A 26,384-nucleotide genomic window follows, 5' to 3' on the forward strand; every position below is an offset into this window, starting at 1 on the left:
CGTTATTTAGAAATAATAGGTTTATTAAGATAAACAAATGGCATGACATCTCAGTGTTTAGCTCTCCTTCTTATTCCTTATTAACGTCCTCTCTTGGAACTTTAGTTTTGAGTGGAATGTGACTCGGTTGAAAGTATTTCTTTCCTTTGCAAGCCTGAAGTATTGTTGCACTGCAGTTGTAAGCACAGATGCAAAATGTTGATGTTAATTGTGTGTGCGCATGTTTGTGTGGATATGCATTTGATTGATGGGTCAGCAGATAAACTGGGCTGAATGAGCCGAGTGTGTGTTTGTGTGTGACATACACCGACTCGCCCCGAGGGACAGGGGAAGCGGAGCGCTGCACCTCCTGCAGGGGGTGCCGTGTCTCCCGGCAGGGGGGTGCAGCAGGCAAACAGAGGGGTGCCTGTACACCCCTCCGCCCAAACCCCTACACACATACACACACAGACATCACCCACTCCACCCTACTGTGCTACAAGACGAGTGGGGGGTTGCTGGGACCCTGTGCTCCTCCAAACCTCCACTGATGCATAATTCATGTACTAGTAGCAATTTTGATATTTTACTAGGGGGGTTGAAAAACAGAAGAAATTTCAAAATAAAGTTCCACAACAGCATGAGCATCCTTCTCACCCCTCTTTTCTTTTTTCTTGTTCAGAGTTAAATTATGTCACCACCATGGTTAGCTTGCAGCAAGTTGTTGGCAACTTAAAATCTGCTCTGTAGTCTGCAGAGCTCAGAAGTCTCCACCAATACATCACCTTATCACCGTTTTTAGCAATACTAAATAGAAAAATCACATTTCCACATCCGTATTGAGCAAAGTCCTGCAAAACATTCATAGCCAGGTGTGGCTACAGATTTTTAAAAAGTAAACACCGGTCTTAATTAGACACCAGGTCTGATTGCTGTTAACGCATCAAAGCAGGTCAATTTTTAATAAGTTCTTTGAATGTATAAAACATCTCAAAGCCAGAGACATCACCTATCCACCTGAGCTAACATTACTTAACTACTCAGAATGCACATACAAATATAAATGTTTAAATTCAATTGTTCACTTCATTTTACAGAAACCACCTAAGTATAGTTTATTTCATTCAGATTTACCGACCTGGTAAACGAGACAAAAGAGACAAAAAAAAATGTGGTGACTTCCTATCTCTGATGCGGTCACAACATCCAAATGTGTCCATTCCTCGATTATTTAGCCTACATTCCTTTAGTCCGTAATGGTCCACTAATCAAAATAATCGAAAAGCTTTTTCATAAAATCTGATTGTAGTTGTAAATTGTTTTTAACTCGATAAAGATGTTCTGTGTTGGTTTACAGGGAGCCTTTCTCTGTCTGTGATGCGCGGCCTCTCAGGGCAAAATCAAATGAATGATTCATAACTGATATTTCCAGATAGTCGAATTTGTATGTAAATATTAGTAATATTGGTTAAACTAATTAGTTCGATAGTAAGCTATTCCTATGATTGCTGAGCAAGACTTTTGTGTGAAACGCCCATCCAATATAGATTCCTGTCCCGGTTAAATTCAATCTTTGAAGCAAATAATAGCCAGGGCTGTTGATTGAAGTTTAGGGTATTTGGTTAACCCTAATGTTGTGTTAGAGAAACCCAGGTCCCTCTTTTACAGTTTGAGAAACATACTTAACCTCAATACTTAATGACTTTTATGAATTTTTTGACAGTTGTTTATAAACATGATTTTGAAGCGATGACATGTCTCATAAGTCATGACAGAAAATGTATCACCTCTTTGTGGGATCTCAAAGAACCCAGCTGTAAAACATGGTCAAATACAATGGACAAATTATGTTCTCTTATATTCTCAAATAACTCTTCCCCTCCCATATCCTAAATAACTATTTAAATTCAAGCTCTTGGGGATTTATAACTCTAAACAAAAGTAACGTCACTATTTATGCATGTTCGCTTTCCATCTTACGTTCTAGGCTCACTAAGGTCTTTGCCATAGTCCAAATAATGGCATATGCCCTTAAAGGGACCTGTAACCTGAAGGCATAATAGTATATTTTGTAATATTTCAAATGGAACACAGAACTTTTGAACTCTTTGTGGTTTCCATGGTGAAATCATGTAGCAGATGTCATACCTGTCAATAAGCACAGACTTTGTTCTTGATCATTTCATTTCTGTTTGCTCTATCGCATTTAGTGATATGGCATCAAAAACTTGTCCCTTTGAAGAGGCAAACAAAGGCTCCTGGTTCAGTGTTTGCTTTGTCCAGAGTGAAAGAAAAGCACTCGGGACCCGGGAGGGAATCTTCTGCCAAGCTTGTAGCACGGCGCATACTCAGTCCTCTCTCTCTCTCTCTCTCTCTCTCTCTCTCTCTCTCTCTCTCTCTCTCTCTCTCTTTCTCCCCCCACAAGGGCAGAGACATCTAAAAGGACTGTACCTTGGTGTGCGTCCAACAAAAGCTCTCTGCTGAATTTCATCCTCTTTTGAATTTGTGTTTGAATAACACTCGAGCTACAAATCAAAATATGTTGGACACTGAGAGTGAGGTCATGGGGTATAGATCATTGTGGCTTCTAGAGAAGTCTCCTTGTGTAAGAGACGGGGACGGGTGGCTGCTAGTTTGACTGATGGCTGTAGAGACCGAGAGGGCCGCTTGGTGCCCATTCTCCTGAGACTAAGTCCATGCCTGTGCCAAACCCCTCATTTTCCTCCCCGCAATATATTTCATTAAACTTTTAACTCTTTGCAAGGTAATTCCCTTGACATTTTGAGGCTGTGCTGTTGAAGCCTGCTGAGTGTTTCTTTCTCTGTAATTTCAAGCCAGACAGATATTTGCCTAATACAGCCTAAAAATGTATTCCAAAATCTTTTTTTTTCTCTGTAGAAACACACATTCAGAACAGTTAAATGAGGGAAATTGTATTACAACCAAACCAACAAAGCTGAGCAGCGCGGCACAGCATTTCATGGTTACAGCCATGCAGGTCCCACTGGCGCACATATAATTAAGACCTCTTCTTAATTACTTAATAAGCCTAATTAGTAACATTTCTGAGCAGCAGATTTGGCTGTAAGAGCGATGGAAATCAGAAGAATGTTAAGTCCGTTTGTTATTTCATTTAAATCCTAATATTAATGAAATTAGTGCATCGTGATATAACAGAAACAAACCACGCTGGGATTGACCACAGGGCTTATGCAGTTTTCAATGCTCCTGATAAACATTCAATTAAGAAGTACAAAAAAGGGACACAAATCAGAGAAAACAAAAGTAAATATAGTTTTTGTTGGCTGCTCCAGTCATGTGTCACCTTCATCAAGTGTTTATTGTATTCTCTCTTCGTTCATTTTTCATTAGCCAATGGCCAGATGTGATGGAGAGGTGCGTGAAGCTGACCGGGGGTCTACTGTGTTGTCGTCAGGATAACTAAAGCAAGCCCACCAATCACGAGCTGGAGCTGCTACTGCATTCCTGGCCACTTAATTAGAAGTTGTTGGTACCACAGAAGGTGTCACCAACCTTTTCAGGCGCTGAACAGATGGTGTCCCCTCTTTTTGAGGTCCTGCCAATGCCCACTCTGTGGCTCCTGGGAAAATGACCTAACTCACAGGCAGCTGCTTAGTGCGGCTTGAGTGATTCTTTACAGCCACTTCTATTGGGGGGGACTTAGCAGGACGTACCACTGCAAACAAGGGGTGAGATTGCAGTAACTAGGTCCCTGGATGGCTGCAAAAATCTGTGTTGGTTGCAGCACACCAGTTGTTAAAACTGTGTTTCTAATGCCGTGTGCAAAGACGAAGTGAGGACCTCAACCCTGGAGATCTTGATGTCTCCGTGCTAGTTGGGTTTGTGTGCACCTTCCTCCGCTGCTGGCAGATGGTGTGAATATCAACAGAGAAAGGACCTGGGAAGGCCTGCAGAACAAAAAGTGAAAAGGGTTCCTCGACAGTTACAAAGAGGCCCCATGGAGAGGTGGGGGGGAGTGGCCTTCATCCTAATGGATAAAAAGAAGGAGGGAGTAAGAGTTTGCAAGGGCATGCGCTATCGAGGAGTGAAAGTGGATGGAGAAAATGCGAGGGCCGCAGATTCGATATGTGTGGAGGCGGGGGGTCGGGGGTTTAACATGCTTCGTGCTGCGTGGACAGAAGATCAGCTGTCACTCTGTAGTCGGCTTGGCTCAACCTCCCTCCGACCACGCAGGAGGTGGAGAGAGAACAAGTTGAAAATATGATGACTATGTTTTCTGACTAATTGCTTGATATGAATTACATTATGTGGGTTTCATCTTAAAGACATTTTAATCTTAAACATTTTTGCAGTGTTTCCAAACATCTCAATCACATTCATTACAGGGAAATGTACAAATCCTGTAACTAAACTACTCCGCAGTGTCACACACCACAGCAGCGATAAATCCTGTGCGCATTTTTGTTGGGAGAGATCACAAGGCTCTCCCTGAAAGTGTGTTAGTCTTTGCGATTCTTGCTACTGATGATGAGATGGCTGAAAGGGCTGGGGAGCGGCTCAGCTCAGCGGTGGTGTTTCACTGACATGGCAGGGGACATAAAATCTGTCATTTTCATCATGTTCTATCGTGGGTAAACCTGTTTCCTGCAGCTTTCTCTATCAGATATATGTCTGTGTGGGTTTATGGCCTTGGAGCTGGGGCAAGCCCGATCGATCTGCGGGAGCTGTAGGATTTAATAGGTGCAGAGTTCTCACTAAGGGGTACGGGGTGGGGAGGGTATATTTAATCACTAAAAGGGAGCAGAGTGGCGAGCCCCGGTCACCAACAGTTTCTGTTTTATGAGAAGTCAAGGTATCAGTTTTCTCCACTGTGAAATATGTTAGGTGATCTATTGTTACTGCTTTTGTATTTTATTGTACTTAATAATTTTAGGCAGCCAGATTGAGAAATTAAACTAAAGTATATTCAGACATGTAATGTCTAAGTGCCTAATTCATGATGACACGATAAATTCAGAACTCTACATGACAGAATCTTCATACCTAATCGTGAACCTTATTTTAACTCTAGCTAAGAATTATGTCTTCAAAATACCAGATACAGATTTCATATTAATAGACCATAAGACATGTAAGCTGACAGAGGAATATTTCTGTATATGTGCATTAAAGAGAAATTTTGCCACCTTCTATGTGGATGTTCAATCAGTGTTGATGGTAAATGCAGTCTATTGAAGCAGTAAACTTTGAGTGCGTATGTTATTGAGCGAGTTTTTCTTCATCCAGTGCCATCATTTGACGTCACAGTGATGTAGTTGGAAGGAGGAGGAACTACAGACTATTTGGCTTACCTGGGGGTGCACTCTCGATGCCAATCAAAAACGGAACTTTATTGTTCTCTTTGCTTGTTTTGCAGACTAGCTACATTTCCAACTGCAAATATGGCCTCCTAAAATATGACTACAGAGAATGTTATGGACATTTTACAGTGTTTTGGCAAAGTCAGATATTCAGACGTATGCATTCGAGCCAGAGTTTACAGCCATAGAAATGCAGCAGAGAGAGGCTGAGACAATTCTACTATTTTCCCTCTCTCTCTGTGTCTCTCTGACTCTGTCTGTCTGTCCATCTGCTTGTGTGTGTGCGTGCGTGCGTGCGTGCGTGCGTGCATGCGTGTGTGCGTGCGTGTGTGTCTCTTTGTCTCTCTTGCTCTGTGTTTGGGCACAACTAACAGCAAGGTTATTTCTTATAAATGCAGTGGATGGGCTGAATTTGAAACTGTGAAATGTGGGGGTTAAAACAGGGATAATTAAAACTCCAGAGGAACAGCAGGAAAATCAGAAGGGTTGGCAAGCAAGCGCTGCATCTTTTATCATTTATCAGAATCAGATCATATATATTATATGTAAGATATCCTTTATTTGATTTATAATATATTATGAGTGTGTTTACATGTGGCTTGTAGAGAAAATACACCAGATGCGAAAACTATTGCTGCACATCACAAACTGGCCACGAAGCTGTGCGCCACACTGTGGTGCATCAACCTCAATTGGATAACATGGGCGCTGAAAGGAAGTGGGCAGTGCTTCCCGGTGTTTCTGGATTCTGTGTGAACCCCACCTTGCAAGAGGATATGGCTGGCAGGGACCATAAGAAAAGACTAGCATGTGATGCATCCTGGTACATGTAGGCACTGCTGGCATGGCTCTACAAGCAGCTTTCTCGGTCGATATAGCACACACCGAGGAATTTATTGCTTCAATTGTCTACATTTACCACCAACAATTATTAGACATCTACATAAAAGGTGGCAAATATCCCCTTTAATTTGTGAGCTAATGATCTAAATAGCATAATAAGATAGATTCAATGTAATGGTGATTATGGCCCCCATCACATTAAATATATCCGGGACATTAGGCAGCCCAAGTGCCTATTTCTGGTGTTCTTTCTGGTGAATCTGCCACTGAGCAGTGCCATGTTGAACAGTTGTGTGGGCTCTGTACTTACAGGTATACTACAGTATGTAGGAGTTCCTAACAAACAAAATAACGTATGCCAAGCAGACAAAGCTCATTCCAAAATGAGAGTGAATCTGGGTTTGGCTTTCACTTTTGCTGGCGACCACTGAAAGAGAGGATGGGGATAAAGAGCAGCGCTGAGTTGGCCTTTTTTCTGTTGGACAGGTAGATGCCGGCAGTTAACTTAGTTAGCTTGCTAAGGTGTGGGCTTTCCTATTCCAACATTGTGTAGGGAGTTTGAATGTTATGTTTACAAACTGTAAACAACGATTCACTAATAGTACATAGATATGGTAATATTCAGGGTTTTTTTTTTTTAAATTGTCAACAAATTCCATGTAATGATCAAAACCAAAGCTGAAGTCAGGTATTGTCAGTTAGCCGAAGTCTGATATAGTATCAAACTTACCCAATGCCACACTGTTGCAAAAGGTGACAAGTTCATTCAATACCATGAACACACACATAGTGGTTTGTTTATAGTCAATCCAACATTTACCTTCCTGGTACTGTTAATGCTCACTAGTGCACAAAATGTGGCTTAATCCGCTGGTGAAAATATTTCCTAATAAATACACTATTTACTCCTATTGAATGGTGTTTGTTAAAAACTGTAATGCCCTGCTGTTTTAGAAAATACTTTTCAGTATGAACACTATTTCTACTGTTCATCCTGCATTTTTGGTGATAAAAGATAAAGTTGTTGTTTCCATGATAACTTTCCTTCTCTTATGCTCTTTCATTGTCTCAGCGTTACCTGAAATAACGCCCCCTTGCATTACAGGTCTGTTTTCAGTGAGTATGGGGTGTGGTCTTACGGTAAATGGACCTGCACTTGTATAGCACCTTTTTAGTCATCTGGCCAATCAAAGCACTTTTTTTGCTGCATGTCACATTCACCCATACATTCACATACTGGTGGCCGAGGCCACCACACAAGGTGCCACCTGCTACTCAGCTTAAACACACATACACCGATGGAACAACCATCCGGAGCAATGTCGGGTTCAATATCTCGCACAAGAATGCTTCGACGTGGGCTGGAAGAGCTAGGGATCGAACCGCCTGTGATCTAACCAAACCGATTAGTGAACGACCTGCTTTACCTCCTGAGCCACGGCCACCCCTGACCTAGTGGTTTAAGACATGTGTCGTTCTGGCTTGAAACCCCAGTTACATGTAACCCTTACCTCTCTACATAACACATTTTGTGTTTCTCTGCAGCGCCAATAGTCAAATGAAGTAATCTTTTTTAAAAAGTCAGTGAGTTCAAAGAGTGTCTTTTAGTTTTTCTCATAACAGCAGAGCAAAGTTTAAGCAACAACACTAAAACTAGTTTGGATGCATCTTTAAATATGTATTAGGGGGCATTCAGGATCACAGTTGCTTGTAATCAGTTCATTTTTGGTGACTTCTAACAAACATTGATACCTCAATAAAGACACTTTTTACCTCAAATCATTTAGTAGTAGCACATTTGGAACTTGACGAGCCAAATAATAACACATTAAGGTTCTTAATTCTTCAGTAGGATCCATGTCAGTCAATTCCTTGCTGGTCTAGTCTTCTGCATTCAGCTCTTGTCAGCTGTGTTTTGCTCCAACTCTTCACAGCTTTTACAAACCCCTCGAATGACCTTGAACTTCAGCAGCGCACCTCAGCCCCACACACCCGTCTGCCTAATGCTATTATGCTGGGCCTACATGCTAAAAGTCATTGGTGGTGATAGTGGCTGATTAGATTGTGTCCATTGATCGCGCGGCGTGCTGTTAGGACGAGGATGGTGTGGGCTGCAGCTCCTGCCTCTCCTCCTCAGACACACTGACAGTCTGAGACAGCGGAGATGGAGCCCCATGCAGGGCAGCAGATTGAGTTATTGATCAGCTCTCTCCTTTCTCCTGTCTCTGTCTCTCTCTCTGCTGCTCCGAGAGACCCCGTCATCAGGATAATGAATTTCACTTATTGCAGATTAACGGCATAAGGTCTGTATGGTAATAATGGCAGAAATTAGCTCTTTGTCACCCCCTCTGGATTTCCAAGAGGAGGGGTTGGGGAGAATAAAGGTTGTTACAGCCCTGTTACTCAGTTTGAGGACTGTGATTTTAACAAGAGTGAAAAGAGAAGAAGTGCATGAAAATGAAAGATTTGTGGGAGAATTAAGAAGAGACTTATGAGGACTGCGATTTCAGCATCACTGAAGTGGCGGAGAAGAGTTCTGATGCAAGAAATTCAGGTTTGATGGAGGAGAGTGAAGGAGAATTTAGAGAGGAAAAGAACGCTGAATAGCAGGCTGCTCTGTGAAAAAAAGAGAGGGCAAAGAGGAAAGATGAGAGCGGATGATTCAAAAGAGACGTAAAGAGATGGCGAAGCAGGAGCGATAAAGTGGAGGAGAGAAAGTAAGAAAGGCAGTGGTCATACAGTCACGAGGCAGCGACGCCGCTTAAGGGTCGGCCATTGTGTCTCCAGCACCCAGATTGGGGTGGTAAAGAATGAATAATGAGGCTTGATTACAGTCCGTGAGATGGCACATTGTTCAGAATCAATCCTCCAGGCAATTACGGGAGGTACAAACAGCAGCCCTCAGCCTCAGCCCGGACAGAGCGGGTAGCGATTGTGTCAGAGGACAACATCATCTTCGTCAATGACTTGTTGCCTCCTCGTGTCGGAGCCATTAGCACTTACTCTTCTCCTCTGCAGCACATTCAGCTGCCCACGTAAAAGCCTCCAGTTCACATGTGTGAGCATATAAGGATACTTTTCCTTATCATATACACAAACACGTACAGTATATAATGGAGTGCACGTCCCCTTCTCGTTTCAGGTATGGTTTTGGGTTGCTGGATGCAGGGCTGATGGTGCAGCAAGCCATGCACTTTAACACTGTTGCCCCACAGAGGAAGTGCACGCAAGAAGTTACAGTCCATCCTATCAGGTTTAAGCTTTATCGACTACATACTGTATGTTTATGTAACCCCATAGCTGCTGATGTTTTATTTGTATAGTTTCTTACTGATTTTTGTTGCTTATATATTGTCATTTATATCTTAATGGTTTTTTTTCAAGGTTTTCCTAGTTGTGTCACATTACTTTATGGTCTTCAACAGAACAGGAATCAATAATCTTTCATCTCGTCGTCACCTACACTGTCACTGCTTTGTCTGTAAGAGAGGATGCATGTGTATGTGTGTCTGATAAGCATGAGAGAAAGAGGTCTGGCTACTGACTGACATTATGGTGTTTATTGGTTAGGATCATTTCTCCAGGAGGCACTGTCAAAGTGAACATCCAGTCAGAGGCCTGCCATGGGAGGACTAATGAGATCAACACTCTGGAGCACGTTCAGGTCAGGCAGCAGTTCAAAACACACTCAGATGGCTTGACCATGTACTACATTGTTCGAAAATCTATTTATCTATCTATCTGTTCTATTTTTTAGGAATAACTTTAGTATGAAAATATAGAGAGATATAAAGCTAGTTGCTTTATAACCAGCTTCATGAGTAGCGTAGCTTAGAAACAACAGGAAGCCTGGCTCTCTCCATGAGTACCAAAATCCACCTGCAAGCACCTCTGCAGCTCACTAATTAAACAATCTCCTCAGGACTTCGTGGGCTGTTTTGGGGTGTGTTGTCTCCAGAAATGCCTGATTTCACCAATGCCATTGCTGGGGCAAGTGAAAATTTAAAAAATAATTGTGATGCTTTAGCTGAGCCTATCATTATGAGCATTTAGTGTTTCCCATAGAATTACAATCTATTTGTGATGGTGTGGGAGGTGGGGAGACAACAGCTGATTGCCAGTGATCAGGTGTTTCTGCCATTTGATGCAGCACTGAAGGACTGTCTCCATGAGCTGCTTTCCTCCTGATCTCTCTGCCTGGTTAGCACAAGCTAAGACAGCAGCAGCAGATAACATCCAACAATGAGCCGTCCCAACAGTCGCACACAGACACAGAAACGGCTCAAATCTGTTGTTAAACCTGTTGGGTAAAATACTAGGGGTGTAACAATCCATCGATCTGGAACGATATATCGATTAAATGATCAGCAATCCAATGTCATCGACGCAAAGTGAAAACATTGATCTATATCGGTCATGGTTAGTAAATGCTTTTATTTTGAAAGACTGTGTCGCTGTCAAACAGTGGCGGGCAGATGGCAAGCAGCTGAGAGAAAGACGATGAAGATAACGTTATTTACTTGGGAATAAGTCAGCAGTGTGGAAATATTTTGGATTTTGGAGAAATACAGGTAAACAGACAGAGCACATGGTGAATGTTAACAATGCTGTTACGAGATAAAACACGATGCAACGTTACCTGCCTGTTTCAACAATGAATGCTTGGCTGAAAAAAACGTAAATGCAGGCTGAAATTCAACTGTGCTGTTCTATCGGGAGATACAGTGACTTAAACCAACGGTGAGTAAGAAAAATAATAATGGTACATGTCATTAATTTAGCTATGAGTAGAGGAAAAAAAATCTAAGCTGGCCGTTAGGCTAATTTATGCAACATAAACATGCTTAAGCTAATAATTGGTGACCAGCAAAGAAACAATTCTTTCGTCCCTGAACCTCGACAGTTATTACTGAGATGAAGTCGATATTTTTGTGAAATCTTCTTGTCGTTAATCCATGTTTCATGGCTGTTTGGAGAAGTTTGCCTTCAGGGCTTTAAGCCAGATAGTCCTGATGTTTTAGGAAACATATTGGTTTGTGTTAAAATGAAAACATTTCAACCAGCAAGGACTTTCTGGCAGAAATCCCTGAATGGTAGCTTATCCCATGTGCTGTTTTATGTGTGCTAGTGGAGTCAGTTTAAAGTAAACTTCACTGTATGTAAGCAGTTACAGTTACTCACATTTTTTTTTTTAATCTTTTATGGCCCAAACCATAAATGTAAGGTGTGGCAGCTTCCTCTGTAACTGACTGTGTTAAATGGGCATATAATATCATCTCATATCTGTCATAGGCCCCTAAATCGCCTCAAAACCGTATCGTGGCAGACTTTGTAATATCAGCAAATATCGTACCGTTGTCTAGAGAATTGATATAATATTGTATCGTGATGAAACTGGTGATTTACAGTCCTATAAAATAAGCCATGTGACTGTTAGCCCTGTCACTGTGTGTCACTCTGTTGCAGGCACGGAGCTCACACAGAAGTATCATGATAAACAGAGAAAAGAGAGAGTGGGCTGAACTGATCAATACACTGCACAGCGCTACAGTGAAATGAGATTTTACCGGTTCTAAATAGTCAAATTTGCTGTGAAGTTGTGGTGATTGGACAAAATTGCAAGGTTGTGCAAAACTCACTGGGATTGGCTGAATTTGTGTTGCATCCTGGAGAGGCTGATGAACATGTTATATCTTGTTTGTTTAATCCGTACCAAATAGTCTCGCACATACCCCCTGTTAAACCACAACTTGTTGTGACTTTACAGGGTTTCCAGTCTTTATGATAAGTTAAGATAACTGGCTATAGGTTTATATTTAAAGGACAGATATGAGAGTGGCATTGATCTTCTCATGTTACTCAGGACAAGAAAGCAAATAAGAATTTAAGAATTGTGGAACTATTCCTTTAAAATGTGGAAAGGTGAAATGGTCATTTTTCACCAACAGTATAGATATTTTCTTGTGTACTTGTATTGTGGTTCTGCTGTAAACTGCCTCTTACAGCCCTCAAGTGTTTCCTCCTGATCTCGACATCATACAAATTAAGACATCAGTGTTTTGAAAACTTAACTTCTGTCCACAATCAGGGATGCTTTTTTCATACAAATCGTTTTCGTTGTTTCTTTGTCATGTGATCTATCTGAGAATAGAAGAGATAAAAAAAAGGATCATACTGTGATGTGTAATGTGTTGGCTGTGTCATTTGCAGAAAATGGCAAAACTGTTTTCTTGAGTACAGGCACATACATGCAAATGTGTTTATGTTTGACTGTGTCAGCAGGCATACGTACTGTGCGTGTCTGTGTACGTGCACATTTGAGTTTGTGCGAGTTATCCGTTTGTGAGTGTGTTGTGTGTACTTGTGAAATAGCAGGAGAGAGAGAGAGAGAGAGAGAGAGAGAGAGAGAGAGAGGGAGCGGGAGTGTGTCAGCATGTAAATTGAAAAGGCTTCATCTTTGCGGCTCTGCTCCCTGGCAGAAAGCGTGGGTCAGGCCATCGCTGCGAGGTGTGATTGATGGACGTGTTGCCGTGGTAACACGCTGTAAACAGGAGCGGGCTGTCAGTCTTTTTGCAGCTTGGCGGCTCTCTCTGCGATGTGCCATTGTCACACCAGATGTGCTGCTTGTGATGAACAGGGACAGGGAGAGTGTTTACTGGGTGGGAATCATGGGGGTGGGGGGCTGGAGGGGTTGCATGTGCGTCTTTAAATCATTTAGCTAATATTCCCCTCAGCCACTTTTTTCACCGTGTCTTCTCTTTCTGTGCCCTACTTGTCTTTGTCTTCATCTTTGGGGGACAGAGGACAGATCATTGGTTTGTCCATCTGTCTGACATGTACAGTATCTCAGACAACACTGACTAGATTGGCATTTAAACTTGGCAGGTTTACCATATTGGCCTAATCATCTGGGTGTCACACATATTACTAATGATCACCAAAATCCAGTGCTTTTAGTGATCGGTCCGAATTGGTGTTGCTTCACATTTAAAGGCATTGTTCATATTTTAGGAAATATGCATATTTGCTTTCTTGCAGAGAGTGTCATGAAAAGATTGATGCCACTCCCATGTGTGTACACAAAATATGACGCTAGCTTTCTTTAACACAAAGACTGGAAACAGGGAAACAGTTAACTGAGCTCTCTATCTACAGGTAACATAATCTGCCTAGCAGCACGTCTAAATGTCACTAATTAATGGGTAACGTCTTGTTTATTTAAATTGTACAAAAACCAAAGTGTAAAAACAACAAAATGGTTTTATGGGGGAGTATGTACAGGACTATTTCTTGGCCGGGTGCAGGAGTTTCTTGGAAACTTGTCGTCACTGTAGAGTTGCAAACAGTACAGCTGAAAGTCACCAAGTACAAAAACTAAAAAATGTTGTTTTCACGTGTTTTTTATATGGATTAAACAAACCAAACATAACATTTTAATTCGCCAAGCTAATTACACAGCCAGCATAGTTGGTTTCCACGTTGTCAGTCATTATACTAAGCTAAGCTAACTGCTTGCTGGCTCTAACCTTATAGTTAGTGTACAGACATGAGAATGATATTGATTTTCTTATCTAATGCTCAGCAAGAAAGCAAATACATCAAATGTCAAACTATTATCTTAGGTAAAAATGCAGGTTATCAGTAAGTAAATTGTGTTTAAATGACTAGTCTTTATTTCACTAAGTTCCCTCACATTCAGTAAACAGCCACAGGGAGCCATATTCTGATGACCTGAAAGATAACATGTTTACATGTTGTTCTGTCTCTGTCCTCCCACCTTGTCTCTCTTGTTTTCCCTATCTCTCTATCAATCTCCTTGTTCACACCTCTTTCCTTCATTTATTTTTGGCCACCTGTCTCTCACCAGGTGAGAGTGAGCATCAGCACCGTGTGTCGCGGTGACCTCTCCATAAGCCTGGAATCTCCAGCCAACACTGTGTCAATGCTGTTGGACACACGGCCCAACGACGCCTCCACTGCTGGCCTGAAAAACTGGACCCTGATGACGGTGCACTGCTGGGGGGAGCAGCCACGAGGCCTCTGGACCATCAAGGTGAGAGAGAGAATGTACTTTCACCGCTGCCATCAGCTGTCCTGCTTTTTATTTGTAGTTTTTCACTTTTAGCAAGACTAGCGGCACCTTGCTACATTTTGTGTTTAGTGGTAATTAGCAAATGTTAGTATGCTAGACTAAGATGGTGAACACAGTTAACATTATGCATGTTGTGCATCACCAAATTAGCATTGGCATTGTTAGCATGCTGATGTTAGCATTTAGCTATTGCACCTACAGCCTAATAGAGCTGTGAGCATGGCTATAGATCCTCAGCCTGCTTATTCTTGGTTTTCAGTCAGTGTTAATTACTGTTTTATGCTGCGTTCACTAGCAGATGGTAGACAGCAGACAGAGAACCCCTTTTGGATGGCACAGGAAAAACAAAACATGCATGAGGATATGTTGCAGTGGTGAATATATTAGATAAGATTATTTTATGTAATTATTGTAGTCATGTCCACTAATTGTTAAGATTGCCTGTGCTTTCACCTTGTGTGAAGGAGCCACATAATATCTGTTATAAATTCCATAACAGAGGAAGGCAAAAAGTTAGAATATTTTCACTTTGAACAGCAATGCCATCAACTGTTAACAGCCAGCCTCAACAAGAAGGCACTTTTATACTCCCTTTAGCAACGAAAATAGATTTGGCTGTTTAGTTGTTGTAAACGTCACTGCCCTCATACTACCATGCATCGTTTATGATAGCATAGATACAGCCAGAGACAAAAGCTTTACACATCAACAAACAAGGCGACTTTGGAGGTCATAATATCGTACCATTACACGGGGGGCAGAGTTATATACAGCCGTGGTCTTTGAAGCCATGATATACATCCCGACGTGTGGATGGAGAATTCTTTTCACTAATTTCATGATATTCACGGTATTCTCCTGCAGTCGTATCCATCTTAAAGTCTGCTACACTGCCTCCACGATCTCTGGTGGTACTGCTCTGTTTTGTCTCTATCCATAGGCTCTCAGAAAACATGCACAAATACAGAAAAGATGAACGCAGAGTACAGATAGAAGGCAACGTCTGACTGTACCTCTTTATCTAACGTTAAGCATAAATGAGCCATAACACTGAATGGTTACTCTAAGCTCTACAAAAATTACCAGAAAAACATTTCATTCAGCTAGGTTCTTTGCTTGTATATCATTCAACATGGCCTCAAAATTGTCAGCTTTATTGGCATATCCCAGTCCTTTGATATGACTTTGAATATGGTGAGGAATTTATACTTCTCCTGCATCTCTCAAGCGATTACTAACTCAACTAGTTTACACAATGCACCAAAAAATCTTCTTGGCAAAGCCTCCTATACTAATTTTCACATACCCTCCTGCAAACCATATTTCACATACCTTCTCTCATGATATAGAAATGAATTGCTCTGCTTCACATTGTCCCCTTCCAGTAGCTGCGGCGTAGAGAAGTTTAAAAATAGCCCAGCCCAGCACAGCTCAGCTCGGTTCAGTTCATTTTGCCACAGCAATGTGAATCATCCTCTACTTTCATCTCCGAGTTTCAGCCAAGCATGGCAATCTTCATTTTCCTCCCCGCACTCTTCTTTTCCTTTTTTCTCTCATAGATGTGCTGATGTTTGATATGGAGGAAGGAGCTAAAATGGAAGGGAAATTAAGACTGGAAGGTTAAGTAACCTTGGCCGGGTTTGACAGACACAATACTGCCGACGTCTGATTAGAATCCATACTCACAGACAGTAGCGCGCTGAGGTCATTTACTGTATATACGTGTGGGTGGTAGCAATTGGGGGGGGGACTGTGTGTGTGTGTGTGTGTGTGTGTGTGTGTGTGTGCGCGCAAATAGGCATCAGTCCTTGTAAACAGTTGGAGGTTTACAGAGAAAAAGCTGTGAAGATGAAAGACACCCACCCCCTGTCCTCTATCACCTACCTCTTCCTGCACACACACACACACACAAACACACACACACACACACACACTCTTTCTCTCTGTCTCTGTGTCTCTCCCACGTCCTCGCGCAGATTTACTGTCCCCTCTGTGACCAATTACCAAGGCCCAGTATGTCGCAGAGACGGGGAGGAAACACCGTGAAGCCGAGCCACATAACGACGCCGCTGCTCATTACCAGAGGGCCGAGACAAGTCACCGCGATGCTCGCAACACGAATTAACACTCACATCTTACGTGCCGCATGCCTTAGCACACCGCTAATCAGCACATACACACACACTGATTGGTTTTTAGGCTGGTTGTCAACTTTACCATGGATTGGAGAGAAACATGTACACACACAATCACAATTACAGGGCCCTGAAAATAAGACGTGTTATAACGCTTAAAGTCAACACAAGGAGGAGCAGAGAGAGAAAAAGGACACACACACACACACACACACCTAAAACAGAAATTTACATGGTAAAATCTCTCTGTTTCTAAATTGTTATTAGGGATGATGTCATATCATGGGTCACCCAAAGTTTAAGTCCACCAATTGTCCCATTGAAGGAACGTGTAAGGACTATTCTAGTCACCTGTACAAGTACAACAATTTGATGTATCATGGTTCTTTCATCATGGCATGCCAGTTAAATCTTGAAATGACACACAGAGAGAACCAGAGGACAAGACAAGAGAGACAGGGGACACACAGGACTAATAGAAAAGACAGAAGCAGGGATGGTAGAGAGTGAAGGGTAAACCTTAAAATGGAGGGCCTGGGAAGAGACTTTAACTGGACTATCTGCTGGAACAGTGTTTAAAAACTCAAGGGCAGCAGAGGAGGGGGTAAGGGGGTCTGTGGAGAGTCTATATTGATTCGTCATGATGACAATTGTCAAAGAGCGCTGTGGTGCTGCTGGAATAAAAGCGGGACTGAAGTGAAAAGGGAGCGACTGTTATGGCTCAAGGCTCGGCTGACCTTCCAGCGCTGTGAAGGAGACGAGACCGCGGGGCTGGAAATACACACTCTCTCTCTCCTCTCATATCTGCTCTGTGCTCGCTCTACCATCTGTGGTGCCTTAGCTCAACTCAGTGCTGTTTATCAGAGACAATATTGCAGGCAGTATTGCACAATATAGAATATGCTTTTTTTCCAGCACTGCACAGTGTGAATTTAAACTGCAATGACATAACTATATAGCATTCGAAAAAAATAATATATAATCATTAATATCTATGATAACCATTGAAGATCGTTCATAAGCAGTGTCCTTGATCCTGCTTTATTCTTCCTCTCTTTCTTGCTCTGTCCGTTATTTCACACTGTACTTTTTACCTTCCCTCTCTCATCTCTTTAGAGCATTTCTGTCCTCATGTGCTAAGAGGTAACTTTATACTGGAAACTGTAAAATATGACAGTCAAGCCATTAGTATACTGTATTTATGGTTGATGTTGGGTTAGTTTAAAGTGTCACTTCACCCAAATAAAAAATTATATGCGGTAGTTTTGTTTTTTGGCCAGGTTTTAGGATATATCTGATATCTTTCGCTCCACCCCAAATGAAATAGAGGTGAATGGAATTTTGTTTGTTGGGCTCACAGCATTGAAAAATGACCTTCAAGAAATTCAGCGGCAACAACTCTTTCCTGAATGTAGTGTGTCCATTACTTCGGCTAATCCATAGAACACACTGTGAGCAATTTTAAGCAGAAGAACTTGCTGTCACAAGTAAACGATTTCTGGAAAGTAGGGATGCACTGAATATTCGGTAACCGAATATATTCAGCCGAATATTGCAAAAAAACACACATTCGATATTCGGTGGAATAAGTGAAAAGCAAGGCCGAATAATAGCGGAGTGTTTTATGAAGCAATCAAACAGCGTGCGGTGACAGACGGAGTAAAATTTCGGTAGTGTGGCGATATTTCAAAGTGTTTGAGAATGATAGAAGAAAAGTGGTTTGCAAAGAATGTAATACTGAACTATCTAGAGTAGTGTTGCAGGGTATACTGGTACCAACGGTATAAAACACCACCGTACATATGATACCATAATGTTTGAGTACTGTAGTACTACGGTACCTCAGGTACCACTACTGTGGGATAAGTTCAAAGTCCAGTCGCACTTTAGGGACTGTTCTTTACTTGTCAGGGGAGGAGGGTGGCTGGTTGATTTTTGCTTNTGATACCATAATGTTTGAGTACCGTAGTACTACGGTACCTCAGGTACCACTACTGTGGGATAAGTTCAAAGTCCAATCGCACTTTAGGGACTGTTCTTTACTTGTCAGGGGAGGAGGGTGGCTGGTTGATTTTTGCTTGATTTTTATTTTATTTATTTATTTTATTTTGATCCCCGCTATGTCAATCACTTATTGATGCTGTTTTTGAAGTATGAATAAGTCAATAAGTAATTTATTCCATTGAAATATCATTGATGTATTATAGAAAAGTGATTTATCTTTTTATAAATGAAAAAAGGCACATCTGCCTATTTTTTCCTGTGGTATCATGATACTACTCAGAACCCTGATACTTTCACTGGTATCGTACCGTGGGTCCCAATTTTGGTACCATGACAACACTAATCTGGAGGGGGTTCATCTGCAAAAACTAATGAAAAACTAAACAATGGCATTCGGTATTCGGTACTCGGTATTCGGCCAAGCGTTTAATTTTATTTGGCTTAGGCCACAAATTTTCATTTCGGTGCATCCCTACTGGAAAGAAATGTTACTTAGGATTTTTTTTAATGTAATATTTTATTGCAGTGAGCACCAAAAGCTAAATTCCACCATTTCTCCACCATATGGGTGTGCAGGCAGAAATATAACAGATAGGGCTCTCACGGTGATGGAATTTTCTCTGTGGTGATTAAAGGCCTTTGCACGCTGACTCCGTTTTTTTGTGGATGTATTTTTTAAATCCGTCATCCAAAAAAAAAAAAGACGCACACTGATTCTGATGCGTTTTATTGTTCTATTCAGTGTAAAATTCACAATACGTGACAAAATGAAAAGACACATTTCCTCCTTTGCCTCTCTCCACTGGAGTTACCTGTCTGGCTGTAAACACTCCCTCCCTGTCTTGCATTTGGCACCGCAGCTGCATGAGGGGCGGAGCTGTTCTCCCTGTCTGTCCACATTCTGTGTGCGGTCCACATCCTCCTTCTCGTCATCATTATTCACCTGAATATTACTATCTGACCTGTTGAATGTGAAGCTATCTGAATATAATTAATACCCTGTTCCTCTGTCTTGTTGTGGCTGTGTCCCGCTGCCACATTTGCTTCACTGATTCTTGGTCAAACAGCTCTCTAAAGGCTTCTGATGGATGCGAAAAATGCAGAAAATCAAACCTGTTTTTATGACGGACAAAAGTTTTAGATTCAGTGTGCAAACATGATTGCCACAACGTGAGGTCATATTTATTTTTAGTCATGCAACAATTTTGGAAGAAAAAAATGGACTGTGCATAGCCCTGAAGGGTGGCTCAACAGTCTGACATTTTTTTGTTGTTTCTACAAATAAGTTAGTTAGCAGAAGCACGTAAGGAGAGAAGACAGACCCACCGGTCTGTGTGGGTTCAGTATTAACTTCTCAATGCGATGTTACAGTTGGTCTCTGTGATATTTGTCCCGCCCCTCCTCCACTGTGATTGGACAGCTAGGTACTGAGTGAGAGTAACGAGGGGCCCCAGCCTTTTACCCAAAGCTGAACATTTTTCAACTCTCAGCAACAAGAAAAAAAACAAGTGTGCAGTGCTCAGCACAGAATAGATGCTCAGCACCTCGTCACACTGCTGGCGTTTGAAGCAGAGAGTAAATACACGGTGCTCCCATGAAAAAAAAGAAAAAACATGAACATAGCGCTAGCGGCGGTTGCTTGCCATCCCCTGCGGTTGGCTTGTCAATAGCACAGTATTGTGATATCGCGTTTGTTGCAACAGTCCTGCTCAACAAAGATTTAGGAATATCTCAAAATCTGTGCACGGAAAATGAAAACTATTTGCATTGTTAGAGTCCATCAGAGGCAAGATGAAATGCCTCTTCTATCATTTGAATAAACCAACTCTTTAATTGGTGATGTGACTCTGGCAGCATTTCTGCATTGTTGTGCTAAACACAAAAAAAACACACAGAAATATAAACACACATGCATTGCCCTGCTCTTCTACCCCACCTGGCTCCATGCTGCCATGCCCAGAGGGATTTTTTGTGTGTGTGTGTGTGTGTGCGTGCGTGTGCGTGTGCGTGTGCGTGTGCGTGTGCGTGGCAGGGTGGCAGCGGTCTTTGAGCAGAGATATCTCTGATATCCCAGAGGACTTTGAGACTCAAGCTGACTGTGACTAGTACTGCTGTAGGAATATAATGGCACTATTTAGCCTGCAGCACTGTGGCCACACACACACACACACACACACACACACACACAAACACACAAACAGCCACTCTCGCAGGCCGTGACTGACGGATCATATGTTTACCATCATCATCCCCGATGCCCCATCTGGAGTCACCTACACAAACAAACACACAGTGACAAATGGAATAACCAGCAGATAACTCTGGAGTTTGATCAGTGCCTGCAGCCAATAGGAAACATTAATATTAGCCAATCAGTGTTGGGATGTATATGATGCGGTTTGTTTGATATTCACTGAAGAAATTATTTAATATTACCCTGGTTTTCTGTAACTTAAAGGGACAGATCACACCAAATAAAAAAATGCATAATTCTCCTCATACCTGTAGTGCTGTTTATCAGTCTGGATTGTTTTGGTGTGAGTTACCAAATGTTGGAGATATCGGGCGTAGAGTTGTCTCCCTTCTCTCCTATGTAATGGAACTAGATGGCACTCAGCTTGTGGTGCTCAAAGCGCCAAAAAATATTTCTGAAAAACTCAACAGCAATGTCTCTTTGAAATCATGACCCGGTTACTCAAGAATACACAGACCTTGTTGTGAGCAGTTTCATGCAGGTACTATTTTCTTTCTGCCAAACTACACCCACCAACCGTATCACTGCAAAGAAGGAAGCATACATCTACTGCTAGCTCACCTGGCACTGCAGAACTAGCAAACATTTCAGCCCAGCAGAGGGGGACGTCATTAATGTTTACATCTCACGCTGTAGTGAGCATGAGCCTCTCGTCCATGATTAAATGGACAGCAGACATCTTACAACTTATATCTTTAATACTCTGGAACTCGCACCAAAACAATCTAGATTGATAAGTAGCATAAGACGTAAAGTGTAATTTTTATTTTGGGTTGAACTGTCCCTTTAAAGTGATCCTAATAAGACATTTAGATATGATTCCAAACAAGTATACCTGAATTTGTTTTATATTTGTTGTTTATCCTGAGTTATAGTAGGTGTTGTGATGGGCAATCTGGTTTCTACGTGTTCAACTAACTTTCCCATATTTAAAGATGTTATTTAGGTTAAATATGTAGAATAACTATTGGTAGTTGTAGTGCAGAATTATCAGTATCATTGTTAAGCTTGCAAATGAACACATTTCACTCAATTCCTACAAAATATATCTAAGTACAAAGTTAATCAGTGCACAAAACATTCAACAGACTACTAGATGCTGTACGTACCTCTGCACCCTTTATAATGATGGTAATGTCAGGACATTTTGAAATGACAATGTTTTATTTGTTTTAAGACATGTTAACACATTTTTGATAATTTATTCCATTAGCTGGTTGTTTTGATCCACACTTAGCACAGGTACAGTGGGTGTTAGTGCGGGTGGTTACAGCATACTAACTTATGACTTACTAATTGCAAAACTGATGTTGCTACTTTACTTTTATAAAGAGTGAAGTGTGGGAGTGGGACTTTGTGACACAGCATTGTCCTCTATTTGTAATCCACGCTGAAACTGAGACAACTAGAAGTGAGGAAAACAGAAGCAGAATGGAAACTTTTAGTTTTAAAGGGGTAATATTATTTTGGATTTTCTAAATGTGGTGTTATTACTTTTAAAGGTAATGATGTAATATGATTCTTTACTTATAACAAGAAGTACCTCTTACAATTGGTAAACAAATGTGAAAACACACTTTACCAGCACATACAGTAACTAACTAACTCACACACAGCATCAAGTCTGGCACACACACTGTCGAAGCCTCGGTAGTTGCTACAGTGGAAACAAACTCGCACGCACATTCTCACTAACGTGTACTTTCAGCTACAAACACACACACACACACACACTCTGGCCCAAGGTGGATTTCTAGAGGTGCATATATTTGCATATATCTGCATGTTTAATGAGTTTTGGGAGATCAAGCGATCCGAGCGGCCCTTTGTGGGTATTTCTTTCTTTTTTTATTTGTCTGTGTGCGTGTGTGTGTGTATGTGTGTGTGTGTGTGTGGAGGGGGGTTGGGTCTCCATGTAAATATCACCCACTGTGTGTTGGCACCCGTCACAGATGGTCGGGGGCGAGGGCACCCTGTGGGCACAGGATACCTATTTCTGTTTGTCTGCGTGCTTTGTGTGAGACTGGGAGGCACAGAGAGTGTGACTCTGTGTGTGCACGCTCGTGTGTGTGCATGTGTGTATAGTTTGCACTGTAGCTGTTTGTATGTGTCATGTGCACTCTTTCAGTGTGTTCTTGCATGTGTGTGTGTGTGTGTGTGTTGCAGAATGTTCGTTCGTGTAATTGCATCCCTGTGTGTGTGTGTGTGTTTTGTGTGTGTGTGTGTGTGTGTGTGTGTGTGTGTGCACTGTGACACTGTAGGTATCTGTGCGTCTTACCTCTGAACATATACGCCTGTTTTTGCAATTCAGTCCATATTTGTGCAGTGTGAGTGTGCATGTACACAATTTAAACGTTTGTGCTAATGCAACCCTGTGTGTAATACTTCACTTGTTTGTGTCTAAGTATGTTGCAGTGTGTGCGCGCCTGAGCGTGTGTGTCTCCCAGCATGCAATGTGGCCATGATGGCCCTGTTTTGGATGATTGATGTGTTGGAGGGATCAGCGAGGAGCCCAGGTTGGGCCAGAGCCTCAGTCTGACACACTGCTGCTTCCCTGCTGCTTTACATATGTAGACACAGCAAGACTCCTCCTCCCCTCCCATCTGACTCTGCCTCCCGCTCCAACACAGCCAACGCTCACAGGTTCCTTTTTAGGGTTTTATTTTGAAGCTTCTCTTTTTTCCATGAAAGTAAGTGTAGTGAGTACTGTGTGCTTTTCTGGCAACTTCCTGTTTCATATTTTACACCAGATTGTCAGTCCCACATTCTGAGGTGCCGTGGGTGAAGGTAATAAGGCTGATTTATTTATACTTTGCCAAATAAGTTTTACCTCTGTATTGTCTTATTGCCAGGTTATAAAGAATTATGATAATTTATCTGTTTCTGGTAGGTGCAGGGTTGCGTTCTAATGAAACATTTACATATGATACACACAAGTACACCTGCTTTATGAGTATTGTTTATCCTTATTTCTCAAGAGATTGTGACGGTCTATATGCTTTTCCACCATCACAAAAATGTTGTTGTAAACAAAAAATGTTTGTCGATGTTGTTACAATCATGTGTCATAAGTGAAATTTATGATAATATCAGCTGCAGAGAGAACAGTATCATTATTATGTTTTTAAGTTTACACTCAAAAGAGGAAATTGTAGACTACTAGACTACACATACAGTATTCACCTCAGTACATTTTAGGATAAGAATAATGTAACAAGTAAAATGATAAAGTTTTTTCCATTTTGGACATGTTAACACATTTTGACTAACAACTCTTGAATCAAATCTTTTAAAATCTCCTCTTTAAGCATTTTTTTTTTCTCATTTTTTTATTGGGAACAAATGTCATACAGAAATCAAGCTCAAGGTACAAATCTGTGTTCCACAGTTATTTTTCCCCTTTTTGGAAAAGGTGTGCTATAACAGGAACAAAGCAACACCTTCCTTCCACTTCCCACCCACCCTCAAACTTAATAAAAATAATAAAATAATAATAAAATAAATAAATAAAAATAAATAACAGACAGATATATATGCAGCCAAGTTAAGTAACCAGACCACAAAAAAATAAATAAAGTAAAATAAATAAAATGACATAAAACAGGGAGGTATGCGAGATAGGAGGGATGCTCAGGGTGCCCACCTCACAGGATATAAAGAATCAGTTGGGATCCAGAAAGGTAAGAGTGTTTACATACAAGATGATAGGCTGCCATCTTTTGTAAAAGTAGGCAGTTGAGCCTCTGAGAGAATATTTCACCTTTTCTAATGACAGAAAGGATATTAAGTCATTCAACCAAGATGTAGGAGAAGGAGGGTTAGGGCTCTTCCACTGTAACAGAATTCGTCTGTGGGCTATAAGCGAAGCAAAAGCAACAACATCTGAATTTTTCCTTGTCAGGCTGGTTGGTATAGGGGGTACACCAAAAATGGCTATCAACGGACAGTGTTCCAATGTGATATTGAGGGCTTTGCCTAACGTTTTGAAAAAACAGGACCAGAATTCGGCCAGTTTTGGGCAAGAGAAAAAGCATTAAGCATTATTAGCAGTGATCTGTGTCAGACAGTTGTATAGAAAAAAAGAGCAAAGTAAATATATGTTTTAGTTCTTTGTAAGTCATTCTTTGAGTTTAAGTTATTGAATATTAGGTTATTAATAATATTTTCATGTAAACTTGTGGTAAAATGAACCTAACAGGTTTGATTAGGAGTTCAAAAGAATCAGATTCGACAGGCAAATTCAATACTGATTTCATTTCACCCTTTATGAAGAGCTGGAAGTGATGTAATACACAACTTTAGCATGAGTCATAGGCCTTTTTTCTTGGAAGACATTTTGACATGTCACAGTATGTAATAATAAATAGGAGTTAATAATGAAGGTGGCTGAATTCTGCTTCAGTGTCAGGGTCCTGCTATTGTGCATGCTTGCTCACAGCCATGGCTTACTAGAACAGAGCCATTGTTAATGTTCTCAGTAACAACTGTACTTTTAGAAGTCTGTTTCTGCTAAAACCCTCTATCTCCAGTCGCTTTCATTCCCAGTCACAGTTGTCGTTCCCCTCTCCTAACTGTTTGTGATTCACGGCAAACCTTGGGTAATCATTATTATTAGTACCTCCACCAAGGAGGTTATGCTTTTGGTTCAAAATGGGGTTTTGAGGATTGCGGAAAACCTGCTGGCGTCGTTGTCATGAAACAACAATTCAATTTGGGAGTGCATCTGAATCAGGGGGCGGATACACTATTTTTTTTTCTCACTTTCATTAACATCACAAGAGTGAAGGTACTGGTAGTGAAATATGCAAAACTTGAAAAATTTGTTGCAAAAGGAGCAATACTAAGTGTCGCCTGAATATCAGGAAAGTTGCAGGCTCATTCTGGGGTACAGCTGACCCAGTGGAGCTGCTCAGTGTCCAGCAGTAGCAGACTGTGGTGGCACAGGGCAGCCGCTACATCAGTGGAGAGCAGAGCTTTTTTTTTTTTTTTTTTAACTTTGGTCAAAAGAGAGCCATTTTTGAGTTTCAAGAAACTTATAACCAACATCAAATTTTCATCTCAAAGTGTCATCTCCAAACAAGTGCCAAGTCATTTTTCCCTTTCCTTAATTTTTTCCGACCCTCGCGTCTCCTTTACTGTCATTCTCGATGGTGTTCTCGGTCTTCCTCTGTTTGCCTGCCTCTGTCTCACTATCTCTTTTTGAACCCCTTTCCCTTCTCAGGCTCATCCTCTATCGCTGGGTATCACTTTCCTCTCCCTGACACTCACCCGTTTCGATAGCCTGCCATCTCTCGCCCATCACTAATCCCCCCCACCTCTGTTTTTTTTTTCCTCTGTCTGTAGTTTCTCTGGCTTTGAAATCCTTCCCCTCTCGCCTCTGTTCCTCTGCTTCTGCTAATCCTTTCATTTTCTTTGTCTCTCTTTTGTCTAAAAGTCAGTTTAATTTCTCCTTCCTTTATGCCCTGCTTTTCATCTGCTTGTAGCTCTCACACTTTTCTTTCCACTGTAGTTGAACATCATTTCTATCATGCCAGCAGTACACCATAAATTACTAGACATGAAAATGTGATGTTTTACTGTAGAATAATAAAGTATTTGTAAAGTTATGGCTTCCAATAACAGTATTAATGAATTTCATGGACCCCTGTGTCAGGAGAGAAAATTTATGTTAAAAATTAACTTCAGCTCAATTAAAAACAATCAGGCAACTCAAAATATTTGACTCATGAGGTTTC

General features: G+C 41.3%; 1 protein-coding gene across 1 annotated transcript in view; it reads left to right on the plus strand.

Moving 5' to 3' along the window:
* The window catches only part of LOC126392328 (proprotein convertase subtilisin/kexin type 4-like), a 227,053-nt gene that overhangs the window by 178,411 nt on the left and 22,258 nt on the right, over positions 1-26,384 (plus strand). The window contains 3 exon segments of the mRNA XM_050047662.1: positions 9,307-9,417; positions 9,735-9,828; positions 14,032-14,217. Coding sequence (XP_049903619.1) covers positions 9,307-9,417; positions 9,735-9,828; positions 14,032-14,217 — 391 coding nt within the window.

The sequence above is a fragment of the Epinephelus moara genome, chromosome 6 (genome assembly GCF_006386435.1).
Source record: "Epinephelus moara isolate mb chromosome 6, YSFRI_EMoa_1.0, whole genome shotgun sequence".
NCBI lineage: Eukaryota > Metazoa > Chordata > Actinopteri > Perciformes > Serranidae > Epinephelus > Epinephelus moara.